The sequence below is a fragment of the Rhinopithecus roxellana genome, chromosome 2, assembly GCF_007565055.1.
Source record: "Rhinopithecus roxellana isolate Shanxi Qingling chromosome 2, ASM756505v1, whole genome shotgun sequence".
Classification (NCBI taxonomy): Eukaryota; Metazoa; Chordata; class Mammalia; order Primates; family Cercopithecidae; genus Rhinopithecus; species Rhinopithecus roxellana.
Window position 1 is genome coordinate 182,098,253 of NC_044550.1, and position 15,354 is coordinate 182,113,606.

Consider the following 15,354-nt stretch of genomic DNA (forward strand, 5'->3'; position numbering starts at 1 on the left):
TCTTTCTTCTTCTTTCTTTTTCTTTCTTTCTTTCTTTCTTTCTTTCTTTTCTTTCTTTCTTTCTTTCTTCTTCTTTTCTTTCTTTCTTCTTTCTTTCTTCTTCTTTCTTCTTCTTTCTTTATTTTATTATACTTTAAGTTCTAGGGTACATGTGCATAACGTGCAGGTTTGTTACATATGTTTACTTGTGCCATGTTGGTGTGCTGCACCCATCAACTCGTCAGCACCATCAATTCATCATTTATATCATGTATAACTCCCCAATGCAATCCTTCCCCCCTCCCCCCCCATGATAAGCCCCAGTGTGTGATGTTCCCCTTCCCGAGTCCAAGTGATCTCATTGTTCAGTTCCCACCTATGAGTGAGAACATGCGGTGTTTGGCTTTCTCTTCTTGTGATAGTTTGCTAAGAATGATGGTTTCCAGCTGCATCCATGTCCCTACAAAGGACGCAAACTCATCCTTTTTTATGGCTGCATAGTATTCCATGGTGTATATGTGCCACATTTTCTTAATCCAGTCTGTCACAGATGGACATTTGGGTTGATTCCAAGTCTTTGCTATTGTGAATAGTGCCACAATAAATATACGTGTGCATGTGTCTTTGTAGTAGAATAATTTATAATCCTTTGGGTATATACCCAGTAGTGGGATGGCTGGGTCATATGGTACATCTAGTTCTGGATCCTTGAGGAATCGCCATACTGTTTTCCATAATGGTTGAACTAGTTTACAGTCCCACCAACAGTGTAAAAGTGTTCCTATTTCTCCACATCCTCTCCAGCACCTGTTGTTTCCTGACTTTTTAATGATTGCCGTTCTAACTGGTGTGAGATGGTATCTCATTGTGGTTTTGATTTGCATTTCTCTGATGGAGAGTGATGATGAGCATTTTTTCATGTGTCTGTTGGCTGTATGAATGTCTTCTTTTGAGAAATGTCTGTTCATATCCTTTGCCCACTTTTGGATGGGGTTGTTTGTTTTTTTCTTGTATATTTGTTTGAGTTCTTTGTAGATTCTAGATATTAGCCCTTTGTCAGATGAGTAGATTGCAAAAATTTTCTCCCATTCTGTAGGGTGCCTGTTCACTCTGATGGTAGTTTCTTTTGCTGTGCAGAAGCTCTTTAGTTTAATTAGATCCCATATATTTTTTTATGGTAGCTAACAAGCTAGCATTCCCCCTACTTCCCTTCCTTTCTTTCTCCACCTCTCTTTCACTTTTCGTCTCCCTCACTCCTTTATTTCCTTCCCTTTTTAAATGGAAATTTCCATATACAAATCTAAGAGAAGAGCGTAATGAAACCTCTGTATGTTTATCCATCATCCAGCTTCAGCAGTCTTCAGTGTACAGGCAGTCTTTTTTCATATCTGCCTATTATCACCTTGCTGACATCTCCACCTATGTTAATTTAAAGCAAATCTAAGTACCATACCATTTCATATATAAAAATTTTAGTATGTATCTGTAAATTAAGAGTGTTTAAAAAGAAATATAGCCATAATACTATTTCAGATTTAAAGGAAAAAAAAAGGAATTCCTTAATATTGCCAGTATCCTGTCAGTGTTGAGATTTCTTCAATTATTTTCTATCTTTTTACAGTTGTTTTAAATCAGGATCCAAACAAGGTTTACATAGTTTTAATGTTAATTATTTTTCTTAAATATGTACACATACTATGTACCCATAAAATTAAATTTTTTTTAAAAATTGTCTTAAGTTTAATCATAACAGTTCCTCTTTTTTTTTTCTGTTTATTTGTTGAAGAAATAGTCACTTCTCTCACTTTATGGATTGTGGCAGTTGTGCTTTGTGTGTTGTATTTCCTATTTTAGATCCAGATACTTGATCAGATTCAGATTTATTCTGATTTTGGCAAGAATAGACATTCATAATGCTGTGTATTTCCTTATGTATCACATAGGCACTGTCTGGTTGGTTCTCTTTTTGTGATGTTGAGATTGAACAAGGTTTAGGTATCCAATATGTTTCTTGAGAAAGGATGCTTGAGAGGTAAAAATTTTTTAGACCATCTGAAAATGCCTTTCTTACTATCCTTATACTTGATAGTTTAGCTAGGTATAGAGTTCCAGTTTAAAAAATCACTCTCAGACCTTTAAAGTTACTAAACTTCTGGTGTTGCCACACTTATTTATAACTTAACCCTGTCTCTGTACCATTTGTCCCTGTTCTCCTTCTCCAAAGCTTTATAATTTTGGCATTATAAAATTTCAGTCTCATTTTCAATACTTTGGCTGGCTTTTCATATTTAAGATTTTCTTCAGATGTCTGGTGATCTTTTGGTTCTGTTTTTAGTCTAGCAATGCCATAAAAAGCTAAATTGGAAAATCTGGATGCATGTTTTGTTGGTGCATTTCACTATACAGCATGGATTCGTTTTCTATTGCAGCATAACAATTTACCATAAATACAGTGGTGTGAAACAACACCCATTTATTATCTCTTAAATTTCTGTGAGCCAGACATCTGGGGACAGTGTGACTGGATTCTCTTGCTTGTGGTCTCAAGGCTGAAATCAGCTATCCTATATTCCTTATCTGTAGCTGTGGGTGAACATTTACTTCCAAATTTATTGTTTTTGGTAGCAGGATTTAGTTCCTTGCAATTGTAGAACCAAGATCCTGATTTTTTATGGGCTGTCATCTCCATAAGGTTGCCCACATTCTTTGACATGTGGCACCCTCCATCTTTAAGTCAGCAGTGGCAAGTAGAATCCTTCTTGTGCTTTTAATCTCTGACTTCCTTATCTCCAACCAGCCAAAGAAATGTCTGCCTTTCACAAGCTCATTTGATTGGGTCAGGCCCACCAGGATAACCTCGCTGTGTTTAAGTCAACAATGCCATGTAATATAACTTAATTTTGGGAGTAAAATTTGTCAAATTCACAGTCCCAAGATTGTAGGATGTGTACATCAGGGACAGGTAACCTTGGGATCATTTTATTAGACACACACCTGTCAGTGTTTATCTTCTGAATAATGAACCCAGCTACCATAATTCTGGGAGCTACAGTGGGAATGGGGCTGAGGATCTCACTACTTATCATGTAAACTTTCACTTAATGCTTTTATGTAGTACTTCATGTCATCCTCCTGTATACCTGATGTCTCCTAGTCCAGGGGCCTTCTAGTTTGGTTTCTTTAGAGAATGATCACCTGGCTGTTTAGTTTGGCAATGAAGACTCATGTCTGATTACTCCTCACAAGTGTTCGGCTATTCTCCTTTTTTTCTAAACCAAAACCTCACCCCTGTGTCTGGTACATCTAATACCTGACTCCTGTTGGGCTAGTGGTCTGTTTTTCTTTTGATAGTGGTGTTTCAGTTTATTCTGTTCTATAAGTTAGTTACATCTCTGGTTTACTTTGTCTTCATACATTTTAGCTTATATATTTAGCTTATATACAAATTTTTCCTAGTTTTATCATAGAAGGAGCTTCTCTTGCATTTTAGCCCTCTGAGCAAGTTCTAAGAGGAAAATAATTATGCATTCAATTATCTTAAAATCAGATAATATTTAATAAGTTTAATGGTGTTAGTAATATTATTAAGTTTTATTATGAAGTAATAATATAAATAATATTTTAATGTGTCCTCTATCTGAATTTCTGTGGTTCTGTTGTTCAGTTGATTAAATGAGAGAATTTGGAAATAAGAATCTGGTCATTTTGTTCTTTTTATTTTTGTTTTTTGTTTTGTTTTGGAGAGAGTCTCGTTCTGTCGCCCAGGCTGGAGTGCAGTGGCATGATCTTGGCTCACTGCAACCTTCACCTCCCAGGTTCAAGCGATTCTACTGCCTCAGCCTCCCAAGTAGCTGGGACTGTAGGCGCACACCACCACATCCAGCTGTATTTTGTGTATTTTTAGTAGAGATGGGGTTTTACCATGTTGCCCAGGATGGTCTCGAACTCCTGAGCTCAGGAAATCCGCCTGCCCAAGTAGTAGGATTACAGGGCGTAAGCCACTGCACCCAGCCCTTTTCTGTTTTTTGAATCTTCACTTTAATATTCAATAGCTGGAGAAGACCAGAAAAAGTAGAATCACCATAATCAGGGTAGCTAGAATAATTTTTGATTACTGTTAATTAATTTGAAAAGATTACCATCTCTGTCTTTGGTTTCTTCCTAGTTATCTTTATTAAAATAGTTACCTTTACTTATGAAGATACAAGAAGTTCATAAAGATTTAAAGTGAGATTTCCTTTTTTTTTTCTTTTTGAAACAATGGTTAGTTTTTACTGAGCCAGATCTGTCCTCTTGCCTAGTTCCTGTTGCTATCACTGACAAATATTTGTTATATAGTAATCTTGGATGGCTGAAAAAATTGGAGCTAATTTTTTTCATGTGGAAATTCTTCTGTGATCTTGATCTCAATAGTGCCTTCATATATTTAACCAAAAGATGATCTATTAAATATTGTAGTAGATTCAGAATATAGTATGACTTTTAATATTAGTGACATAAATTATCAGACCAAGACAATTTTTATTCTTTGTACATCTTAATTGTAGCCGGTATGAAATTTGACTACTCTGAACATTTTTTTATGGCTATAATCATAAAGGCTTCTTGGCAGATTTATTTTTGGTTTTGTGAGATATAACATTTGATATGTTAGTTTTTTTATTAAAGAAAAGCATAAAAACATACCTAAAAGTACTAATCTAAAAATATTCAGGACGGCAAAAGAAAAAAATATTTTTAAAGGCAGAGATGGTTAATAACCACCTATGTGAGACCTAATTGTTGCTTTTGCAGATATCTCTATAAAGCATGCTTACCCCTAACCTTTTTATTCTAACTTGGTGCTTAATCTAGGCTGCCTACTTTATTATAAAGTGCTCTATAAAAGTATACACTTTCAGAACTTTAAACATGAAACTTATGTGATATTATTGAACACCTTTCACTGTTATGTACTTATCTGTGCAGATATGTTTATTACCAAGTGAGTGGTCCTTTTTGTTTTAGTTAACTAGTTTGTTGTAAAACCTATAATAGCCTTTCTTTAATGTGCATCGGAATCATATGGGGATCTTTTTTAAAATGCAGGTTTTGGATCAGTACATCATAGGGCCTGAGATTCTGCATTTCTGACAAGCTCCCAAGCGATAGCAGTGCTTCTATTCAGTGGACCACATGTTGGATAGCAGGGTTCTGTAATATCCATCATAACATTAGAGGTAAAGGTTTTTAATCCTAGCTGTTTATCAGAATTGCCTTAGAGCCTTTAAAATATATAGATGCCAGCCACTGCTTTCTACTTACTGAATTGGATCCCCAGATGTAGAAAAGCTCAGCATCTATATATTTGAAAAGCACTACAGGGGGGCTGGATCACACCTGTAAACCTAGCCCTTTGGGAGGCCGAGGCATGTGGATCACTTAAACGAGGAGTTCAAGACCAGCTTGGGCAACATATTGAGACCCTGTCTCTACCAAAAAGCCAAAACAAAACAAAACATAAAACAATTAGCCAGGCATGATGACCCGTGCCTGTGGTCCCAGGTGCTCAAGAGGCCAAAGTCGGGGCCGAGCCTGGGAGGTCGAGGCTGCAGTGAACCATGATCATGCCACTGTACTCAGCTTGGGCAACCGGGTGAGACCCTATCTTAAAATAAAAGCAAAAAAAAGTACCACAAGTGATGCTGATGGGCAGCTTCTATTAAGCACCACTGAATTAAAATAATAAAAGTTAGGGGTAAGAATGCATCATGCTTTATAGGGATATCTGAAAGAGCAACAGTTAGGTTTCATGTAGATGGTTACTAGCCATCTCTGCTTTTGAATTTTTTTTTTTTTTTTTTTTTTTTTTTTAGTTTTGCAGTTCTGAATGGTTTTCAGATTAGTACTTTCAGATGATTTAAGAATATGTGGTAAGTTGTAGACATAACTCATTTATAGCTTATTTTTATATATAGTCTAGAATGCCTTTTTAGGCCATATTTTGTTCACAGGTGATAGCCTAGTAAACATTTTTAAGCAAAAATGGACATTGGTCCGATGCAGTGGTTTACACCTGTAATTGGGAGCACTTTGGGAGGCTGAGGTGGGAGGATCACTTGAGATTAGGAGATCTAAACTACCCTACACAACATAATGAGACCCTACCTCTACAAGAAAGTTTAAAAATTAGCTGGGTGTCCTGCTGTGGTGGCTCACACCTATAATCTCAGTACTTTAGGATGCTGAGGCAGGAGGATTCCTTATGCCCAGGAGTTCGAGACCAGCCTTGTCAATGCAGTGGGACCCCGATTCCTCCAAAAAGTAAAATAATTAACCAAGCATGGTAGTACACACCTGTAGTCCCAGCTACTTGGGAGCCTGAGACAGGAAGATTTTGAACCCAGGATGATGAGGCTGCAGTAAACTGTAATCGTGCCATGCACCCAGCCTGGGTAACAGAGCGAGACCCTGTCTAAATAAAAAAAAAGAAGAAAGAAAAGTTAGCCTAGTGTGGCAGTGTGAGCCTATAGTTCCAGCTACTGGGAGGCTGAGTTGGGCAGATCACTTGAGCCCAAGAGTTCAAGACTGCAGTGAACTATGACTATGCCACTGTACTCCAGCTTGGGTGACAGAATAAAATCCTGTCTCGAAAAAAAAAAATAATATTAATTAAAAAAATAAATGTAGACATTTACCAAATCATAGAGATGTTGCTAGCTTCTGGCACTACTGGCGTCAATGAGTCAAAAATAATTTTATCAGGACTCTGTCCCCTTCTCTTTCTGTGTCTCTGTTCTCCTCTATGTTGACTTTATTTTGGGCAGTCTTTTTCTGTATGTGGTGACAAAAGTGGCTAAATAGCTTATGACTCACATCTTACCAATTTAGCAACCTTTGAATATACGTTCTCTCAAAGATATGACAGAGCCTAATTGTCCCATCATAGGCTAAAGACCCATTTCTGGCACCAGAGGGTCACAGGATCAAGTACCTATGAACCACACGGAATAAATAAGATTATTAGAAAACTGGTGAAGAGTGATTCCTCAAAAGATGCTGGGCAGCCGATATATATGTCTACTCTACCATTTGGAGGTTATTTGTTAACATACACAGTGTAGCTTTAAGTAACTTGAATTTTGCTTTGTTTCTCCCTTTTGGGTGTGTCCATATTGGTGCGAAAATAAAATAATAGGAATAGGCAAATTGTCCACGGCTGATGGTAAAGCCTTTGCAGATCCTGAAGTACTCCGGAGGTTGACATCGTCTGTTAGTTGTGCGTTGGATGAAGCTGCTGCTGCACTTACCCGTATGAGAGCTGAAAGCACAGCAAATGCAGGGCAGTCGGACAAGTAAGTACATTTTTGCTGCAACCAGTATGAATTCATTTTCTTAAAAATAATAGCAAATAGCTAACATTTACTGAGCATTTATTTTGTGCCTGGCTGGCACTGTGTTAACCACTTGACATCTGATGTCTTATTTAGATTCACAAAAACTTTATAAGGTATAGATTTTGTTTTTACTCTCATTTTACAGATAAAAAGTTAGAGAGGTGAGTAACTTAAGATCAAATAGATAATAAGTGGGAGAGCACCAGTGTCTTTCTGACTGCAAGACTGAGGCCTAGTCAATATGTTATAAAAGACTTTTTGCTTATTTAGATTTCTTTTTTTTAATGTGTTGGTGACAAGTAAATGTTTTACAATTAGGCCATTTTCCAGTTCATTTGCATAGTTCTGAACATTTTAAAGGGTGAGGCTTTTATTTGTTTATTTGCTTTATGAAGTCTTAAAGGAAGTCGTAGATCTAGTTCCTGTAACTTGAATGTGAGTCCAGGGACTTTATTATTTTATATCCTATAATTCCTTGTATACAGATAGTACTTTACAGTTAGTAAGGGCTCAGTAAATGTTTTGTGACATGACATTTTAAGCTGTTCTGAAGATGTTATCCAATAAAAATCACACCATCTCATATATAAACACAATTATGGATGTATATTAAAAAATGGAAGCCAGGCGCGGTGGCTCACGCCTGCAATCTCAACACTTTGGAGGCCAAGACAGGAGGGTCACCTGAGTTCAGGAGTTCAAGACCAGCCTGACCAACATGGAGAAACCCCGTCTCTATTAAAATACAAAAATTAGCCAGGTGTGGTGGCGCATGCCTGCAATTCCAGCTACTCGGGAGGCTGAGGCGGGAGAATCGCTTGAACCTGGGAGGTGGAGGTTTTGGTGAGCCGAGATTGCACCATTGCACTTTAGCCTGGGCAACAAGAGCGAAATTCCGTCTCCAAAAAAAAAAAAAGAGTGACAAGAAAAATGGATAGATAGTTCAAGGAAGCAGCTAGAAAAGAATCATTAATACATGTTACCATTTTCAACCCTTGGTGGCTTCTTTTTGCCTCCTCTAATAAAATGAAGCCATTTTATTTATTTTAGCAATTGCCTTAAAACAATTGAGAACATCTGAATATTCTGTTGTATTTGGGTTTAGAGAGTAAATTATAGCATTTAAGAATTCTCTTTTGTCTATCGGTGTTTTCATACAACATTTTTAAGAGTATAAAAGAGAGGTTATATAGTATTAACAAGGTCATGAATTTGCTGTTTCTCTTGGCTCTTTATTAGTGTTCATTCATCTAGATTTTTGTGTCTGTATTAACTTGCTTTACCATTCTTCTCGTAGGTTAACTCCCTTCTTCAGTTAACCTCGGTTTCTATTCCATAGTAAATGTTCGGTTTTACTAGCCTAAAATATTATTGGTTATCTCCAAATATTTTTTAATGTGGTGCCTGCTAAGATTGGCAAGAGAGAAAATTAAAAACACCATGAAGGGTATACTAAAACCAGTTAAAGCAGGAAATAGAATACAAAAATAAAAAGTCACAGATTATTTTGCATTGAAAATACTGGAATTTAACAGAAAAAAATAGAACATATTGTGACAATTATATTTATTCAACAAAGTTTGAGAAAGATGATAGACTTATGTGCAGTGAGTACTGTGTGCCACATTTTTATATTAGTTAAGGACAGTGCCATGTGCGAGGCTTAATATACCCTTTGCCCACAAGTTCTTAAGTTCAGCTGTTACTAGAGTAGATCCTCTAAGGTTGTTTTAAAGCTGGTATACACACGTGGAAATAGTATGAAAAATTCAAATGATAATGTAGATTAGGGTATATGCATAAATAAGTGAAAGAGACAGAGACTACTTTGAAAGAGAGAAAAGGTACGCACTTATACAGGAAATGTCTTACGGGAAGGATTTGTCCTAAACATGCTTAAAAATTATAGAGAGCATTGAGTCTAGGGACTGTCAGTGTCCTGTGAAATAGGAAATCAGAAGAGATGTTTAAAAGACAAATTTATTTAGTACTGGTTGAGACCTTCACTTTTTGTAAGGGGAAAATATAATTAACATGTAAATAAAATATATAGTATGGCACATAATAAAATAATAACTATGGGAAAAATTTAAAGGAAAGTACTAAGGCAGTGGTTGGATTGGAGGTTATCTTAGTTCATTTTCTGTTGCTTGTAACAGGATTCCTGAAACTGGGCAAGAAAAAGAATTTATTTCTTACATTTATGGAGGCTGAGAGAAGTCCATGGTCAAGGGGCTGCATTTGGTGAGAGCCTTCTTGCTGGCAGGGACTCTCTGCAGAGTCCTGAGGCAGCACAGGCCATCACATGGCAAGTAGGCTAAGTGTGCTAGTTCAGGTTTCTCTTCCTTTTATAAAGCCTACCCAGTCTCACTCCATGATAACTAATTAATTCATTTACCCATTAATCCATTAATTCATGAATGGGTTAACCGATTCATGAAGACAAAGCCCCCATGACTCAGTCACGTCTTAAAGGCCCTACCTCTCAATATTGCCACATTTGGGATTAAATTTCACATGACTTTTGGAGAGGACAAAATAAACCATAGCAGAGGTCATGTTACATTTTTTAATAGCATGGTCAAGGACATCCTCACTTAAAATGATGGCTTTCTAGGAAAGACCTGAAATAGGGAAGAGAGTGAGACATGTCTGAGAGAGGAGCTGTCTTGGCACAGGAAGAGCAAATGCAAATATTTGGAGGTTGGAGCTTATTTAGCGTATGTGATGAATAGCAAGAAGACCAATGTGGCCAAAGTGGAAGGAATAAGGGTGAGAGAGTAGGAGATAAAGCCAGAGAAGTAAAAGGAAGAGGAATACCTGCCACAGGGCAAATCTTGTAAGGATTTCGGCTTTTACTGTGAGTGACATTATAGGCCAGTGGAGGGTTCTGAGTAGAGGAATGACGTGTTCTACTTTTCTTTTCTTTTTTTTTTTTGAGACAAAGTCTCGCTCTGTCACCCAAGCTGGAGTGCAGTGGTGCCATCCTGGCTCACTGCAACCTCTGCCTGGTGGGTTCAAGCTGTTCTCCTGCCTCAGCCTCCCAAGTAGCTGGGACTATAGGCAAACACTGCCATGCCCAGCTAATTTTTTTGTATTTTTAGTAGAGACGGAGTTTCACTGTGTTAGCCAGATCACTCGATCTCCTGACCTCATGATCTCCCCGCCTCAGCCTCCCAAAGTGCTGGGATTACAGGCATGAGCCACCGCGCCCGGCCAACATGTGCTACTTTCCTTTACAGAAGATCTCTCTGGTTGCCTTGTTGAAAAGAGCCTGAAGGAGAGCAAGTAGTGTGAAGGCAAGGAGACTGGTTAGGAGGCTTTGCCGTATCTGAGACAAAGATGTTGGTCTTAAATCTGAGTGATGGTAATAACAGAGGTATAGAAAAGTGATTATCTGTAGGTGCCTTTAGTATTTGAATTGAAAGGGCCATATTTTAAGAGAATAATAAAAGAATTGAGTTATATTTGAAATAAAAAGAATATTAACAGCCCTGGATTTAGTTTTAGGATTATTTTATACAAAAGTGAGAATCTTTAGAAATGTCTACAATTGGAATTGTTTTGGTAAGTTTATGGGGCATACACTTTTCTCTCAGTTTAATGTCTTGTTACTCCACTTTTTCCACTCTCATTTTGCTTGAGTTCAGCTTTTTCTTTGCCTGGATTTGAAACTTCTCCCAAAATTTGATTGTATGAGTAAATACTTCCAAAACCAAAACCAAAAAAGGCTCATCAGTTATTCATTTATTAGTATTACATTCTCCCATCTTTTCTGTCTGATTTCCCTTTACTTGATGGAAGGACTCACATAGATCTTTACAATTAGTAGAAGTTTTGCCCAGTTTTTACTTTTTAATTAAATTTTATAAAAAATTTTCTACTGACGAAACAAAAGAAGTATAATTATGACCTGTTATTTGTGTGTGATTTCTATAAACTTTTATGTTTTAAAATTTTATGTTCTTTCTTCACTTACCAGTAAATTAGACTTTATCCTTCAGTTGCATAACTGAAAACATTTTGGAATATTGATAATTTTAATTCAGTGCCATTGATATGTAGATTGTAAAAAACTCAGTGAATTCAATCATCTTTGGCTTTTTTGTTATGAATCATACTGAAATAACCATCCTTGTTGAGCACTAAGGTTAGCATTAGCCTATTCTCACTCTGCTATAAAGAACTACCTGAGACTGGATAATTTATGAAGAGAAGAGGTTTAATTGACTCAAAGTTCCACAGGCTGTACAGGAAGCATAGCGGGGAGGTCTCAGAAACCTTACAATCATGGTGGAAGGCAAAGGGGAAGCAAGCATGTCTTACCATAGTGCAGCAGGAGAGAGAAAGAGAGCAAAGATCTTTTAAACAACCAGATCTCATGAGAACTCCCTCATTATCATGAGAACAGCAAGGGGGAAATCTGCTGCCATGATCTAATCACCTCCCACCAGGTCCCTCCCCCAACACTGGTGATTACAATTCAACATGAGATTTGGGTGGGGACATAGAGCCAAACCATATAACTATAGAGATTTGACATAAATATCCAATACTCTGGCTGGGTGTGGTTGTTCACATCTGTAATCCTAGTGCTTGAGGCCAGGAGTTTAAGGCTGCAGTGAGCTGATTGCATCACTGTACCCACTCCTGGGTGACAGAGCAAGACTCTGTTTCTAAACAGCAAAAAACAAAACAACCAAAAACAATATTTACGCTGTGCAATTTTTTAATATTCTTATATTCTGGTATTGTGATATTCTTTCCCTAATAGCCGCAGTTTGGCAGAAGCCTGTTCAGAAGGAGATGTAAATGCTGTGCGAAAGTTACTTATTGAAGGGCGAAGTGTAAATGAACACACAGAGGAAGGGGAGAGCCTCCTTTGCTTAGCTTGTTCTGCTGGATACTATGAGCTTGCACAGGTTCGTATTATCAAAATAAAGCTTATTTGTTGTTTTTTATAAAACTGGCTTGCTTACTAAGGAAATAATAAAATAAATCTTTCCAACCATTTGGATTATTTCAACAAATAGTTTTGTTAGATAAATTTTGTGTGCTAAAGCTCTTTTACTACAACTAGGTAGACATTATATAAATACATACGTTCAAAATTTTTTGATGATTATCATTTCTTAATATCTTTTTAAACTATTTTTCTCTCATAAGGTTTTGTTGGCAATGCATGCAAATGTGGAAGATAGGGGAATCAAAGGTGACATTACACCTTTAATGGCTGCTGCTAATGGAGGACATGTCAAAATTGTGAAGTTGCTGCTAGCTCATAAAGCAGATGTTAATGCACAGTCTTCAACAGGTCATGCATATTTCTTTTTCAGTTTTGCTAAGTAGTAACATCATTTGGTAGTAGTGGTTTCGCATGAAGGTGATGTTTAGTGCTAATTTTTCAGTTGTCTTATTTCTTAGATGTGCTACATATTCTCATACATCTGTGTATGAATTTTGAAGTATATAGAATATATTCTGAATGATATTCTTCCTGTTTTGTTTATGAGGGCAATTGGCCTTTTAAGGCTCTTTAAGATAAAAGTAAAACACTGACCCAGTTAGACGGACCACTCTCTTGGAAATTGAGAGGTGTGGGCTGTAGTGCTCAAACCCATGTGTCCAGTTTTTTAGGAGAGGAATGGGAAGATACGGAGAACAAAAGGTTGTGGAACAAAAGAATAGTTCATTGTTTCCTACTGTTACTAAATTGTGGCCCATAGAAAAAGTATTGTGAAAACATTGTGTCCTGAAGAATAGCATCACTTTAGTCTAAAATATACATATATATATATGTATTTTCAAATTTGGGCCTAGATAGATTTGTGTAAAATTTCTAAAATTTCATGGAAATATTTTGTGCATTTCCTTCATGCAGATTTTTCAAATTTATTAAATGTTTTTTAAGATCATGTTCTGATTTAAAGGTATTTTTAAAAACTCTTGTTTTACCCAGAAGGTTGATTTTTCTTGTAATATGGGAAATTTTTATCAGCAGAAAAGTTTTAGAAATTATTGAATTCAATTCCAGATATAGAAATTTGAATTTGATCAGTTAACTAGTATTTGAAGTTGTAATGAAAACATATATGATTAAAAGGTATAGTATAAGGTATGCATATGATGAATAATTTTAAGTTAGAAACATTAAAATAAAAAAAAAAACTTGTGAAGCATTTCTCTGATAATCATTAAAACAAACAACTTTTTTCTCATCTTAAGGTAAAACTTAGCTCCAGGGCAGACTTGCCCAGTTCTTTTACAACTCTCCAATCTGGATAAGTGTATATGATTTTCCACATGTATTTGACTTTGGTTTTAAATGGAGAAGGAGAATAGGGAGTTGATTTCAGAAAGAAAAAATGCAGTAGGAAAGGAATTTTATATATAGATATATATTTACATATATGTATGTGTAATTTAATATTTATTATGGTTATAGTCTTTCGTTTCCATTTTCTTAATGTAAATTAGCACTTTGATTTATTTTGGTATTTTATGTTAATATATTTTTATTTTTCCTAATTAAAATAGGCAATACAGCACTTACATATGCTTGCGCTGGAGGCTATGTAGATGTTGTAAAGGTGCTCTTGGAATCCGGTGCTAGTATTGAGGACCATAATGAAAATGGTCATACCCCTCTTATGGAAGCTGGAAGTGCTGGACATGTGGAGGTAGCCAGATTGCTGCTAGAAAATGGGGCTGGCATTAATACGCATTCCAATGAATTTAAAGAGAGTGCCCTTACCTTAGCTTGTTACAAAGGTACAGTATAAACCTTTCTTGAAACAAAGTTTTTAAACATGTGAAATTGTAATTATTTTATGTGATCTTGTTTTTAAATTAAAAAATAAAACATAATAGTATATAGTATGTAATTAAAATGTTAAGTGTTTACAGTGTTTCAGTTTGTTTACTATTTAAATTTTAAAAATATAGATTTAACATTATAAACATTGTCACTGAAAAATGAGTATTAATTGATCTAATTTTTATCAGAAACAGTTCTTTTAATATGAACTGTATAATAGCTTTCATGTCGAGAAGATTTTGCTTGGTATGAAGGGGTACATGGTATTTTAAATGATGTCAATGAACCTGAAAATATTGATAGTACAGAAAATGCCCTCCTTTGGCAGGCTGGACAGTTGCCTGGAAAGATGTTTGGTCTGTAGATAATTACTGTTCTATATTCTAGATTGTTAAAACACGGCCACAGAGCTGAACATTTTTTAGACTCCACATATATGGCAGATAAATGGCTGTAAAGTAAGATGTTTTACTTTTTAAGAAAGTAAATTAAGAAAATCTTTTATTAAGACAGTTTTTTGGGCCAGGTGCGGTGGCTCAAGCCTGTAATCCCAGCACTTTGGGAGGCCGAGACGGGCGGATTACGAGGTCAGGAGATCAAGACCATCCTGGCTAACACAGTGAAACCCCGTCTCTACTAAAAAAAAATACAAAAAACTAGCCGGGTGAGGTGGCAGGCGCCTGTAGTCCCAGCTACTCGGGAGGCTGAGGCAGGAGAATGGTGTAAACCTGGGAGGCGGAGCTTGCAGTGAGCTGAGATCCGGCCACTGCACTCCAGCCTGGGCGACAGCGAGACTCCGTCTCAAAAAAGAAAAAAAAGAAAGTTTTTATAAAAAAAAAAAAAAAAAAGTCATGCAATTTTGTGTTTAGCCATTCAATTCTGTGTTTTATGCCATATATCTATATAGTTGTCCCATATTATTTACATCATAAATTCTTGACCCCTAGGCATCAAGAACAAGCTTTTGCAAAACCTAGTAAAAAATTTAAGGAGGCACTCATTCTCAGTGACTAACCTTTCACTTGCACAAGCTTACATGTGAGTGGCTCCTTAAATTTTGCACCCTGTGCTTTGATTTCCTCACCCTAGTTCTGGCCCTAGTGTTGTTTTGTTCTATATAAGAGTAGCCAAGGTTGTGTGATGCCTTTTGGAATAATTTCATTTATAAACATGAAAATAATC

General features: G+C 36.4%; 1 protein-coding gene across 4 annotated transcripts in view; it reads left to right on the forward strand.

Moving 5' to 3' along the window:
• The first annotated feature begins 7,135 nt into the window (after window positions 1-7,135).
• The window catches only part of ANKRD17 (ankyrin repeat domain 17), an 86,173-nt gene continuing 77,954 nt past the window's right edge, over window positions 7,136-15,354 (forward strand). For 2 of the 4 annotated variants that reach the window (XM_030924798.1, XM_030924803.1), the window contains exons 1-4: window positions 7,136-7,313; window positions 12,130-12,277; window positions 12,522-12,669; window positions 13,893-14,126. In XM_030924798.1, the coding sequence (XP_030780658.1) occupies window positions 7,273-7,313; window positions 12,130-12,277; window positions 12,522-12,669; window positions 13,893-14,126 (571 nt within the window). In that variant the 5' untranslated portion in view covers window positions 7,136-7,272. The remainder of the gene's footprint in view (window positions 7,314-12,129; window positions 12,278-12,521; window positions 12,670-13,892; window positions 14,127-15,354) is intronic. The other 2 variants (XM_030924810.1, XM_030924804.1) reach the window with 2 other exon arrangements.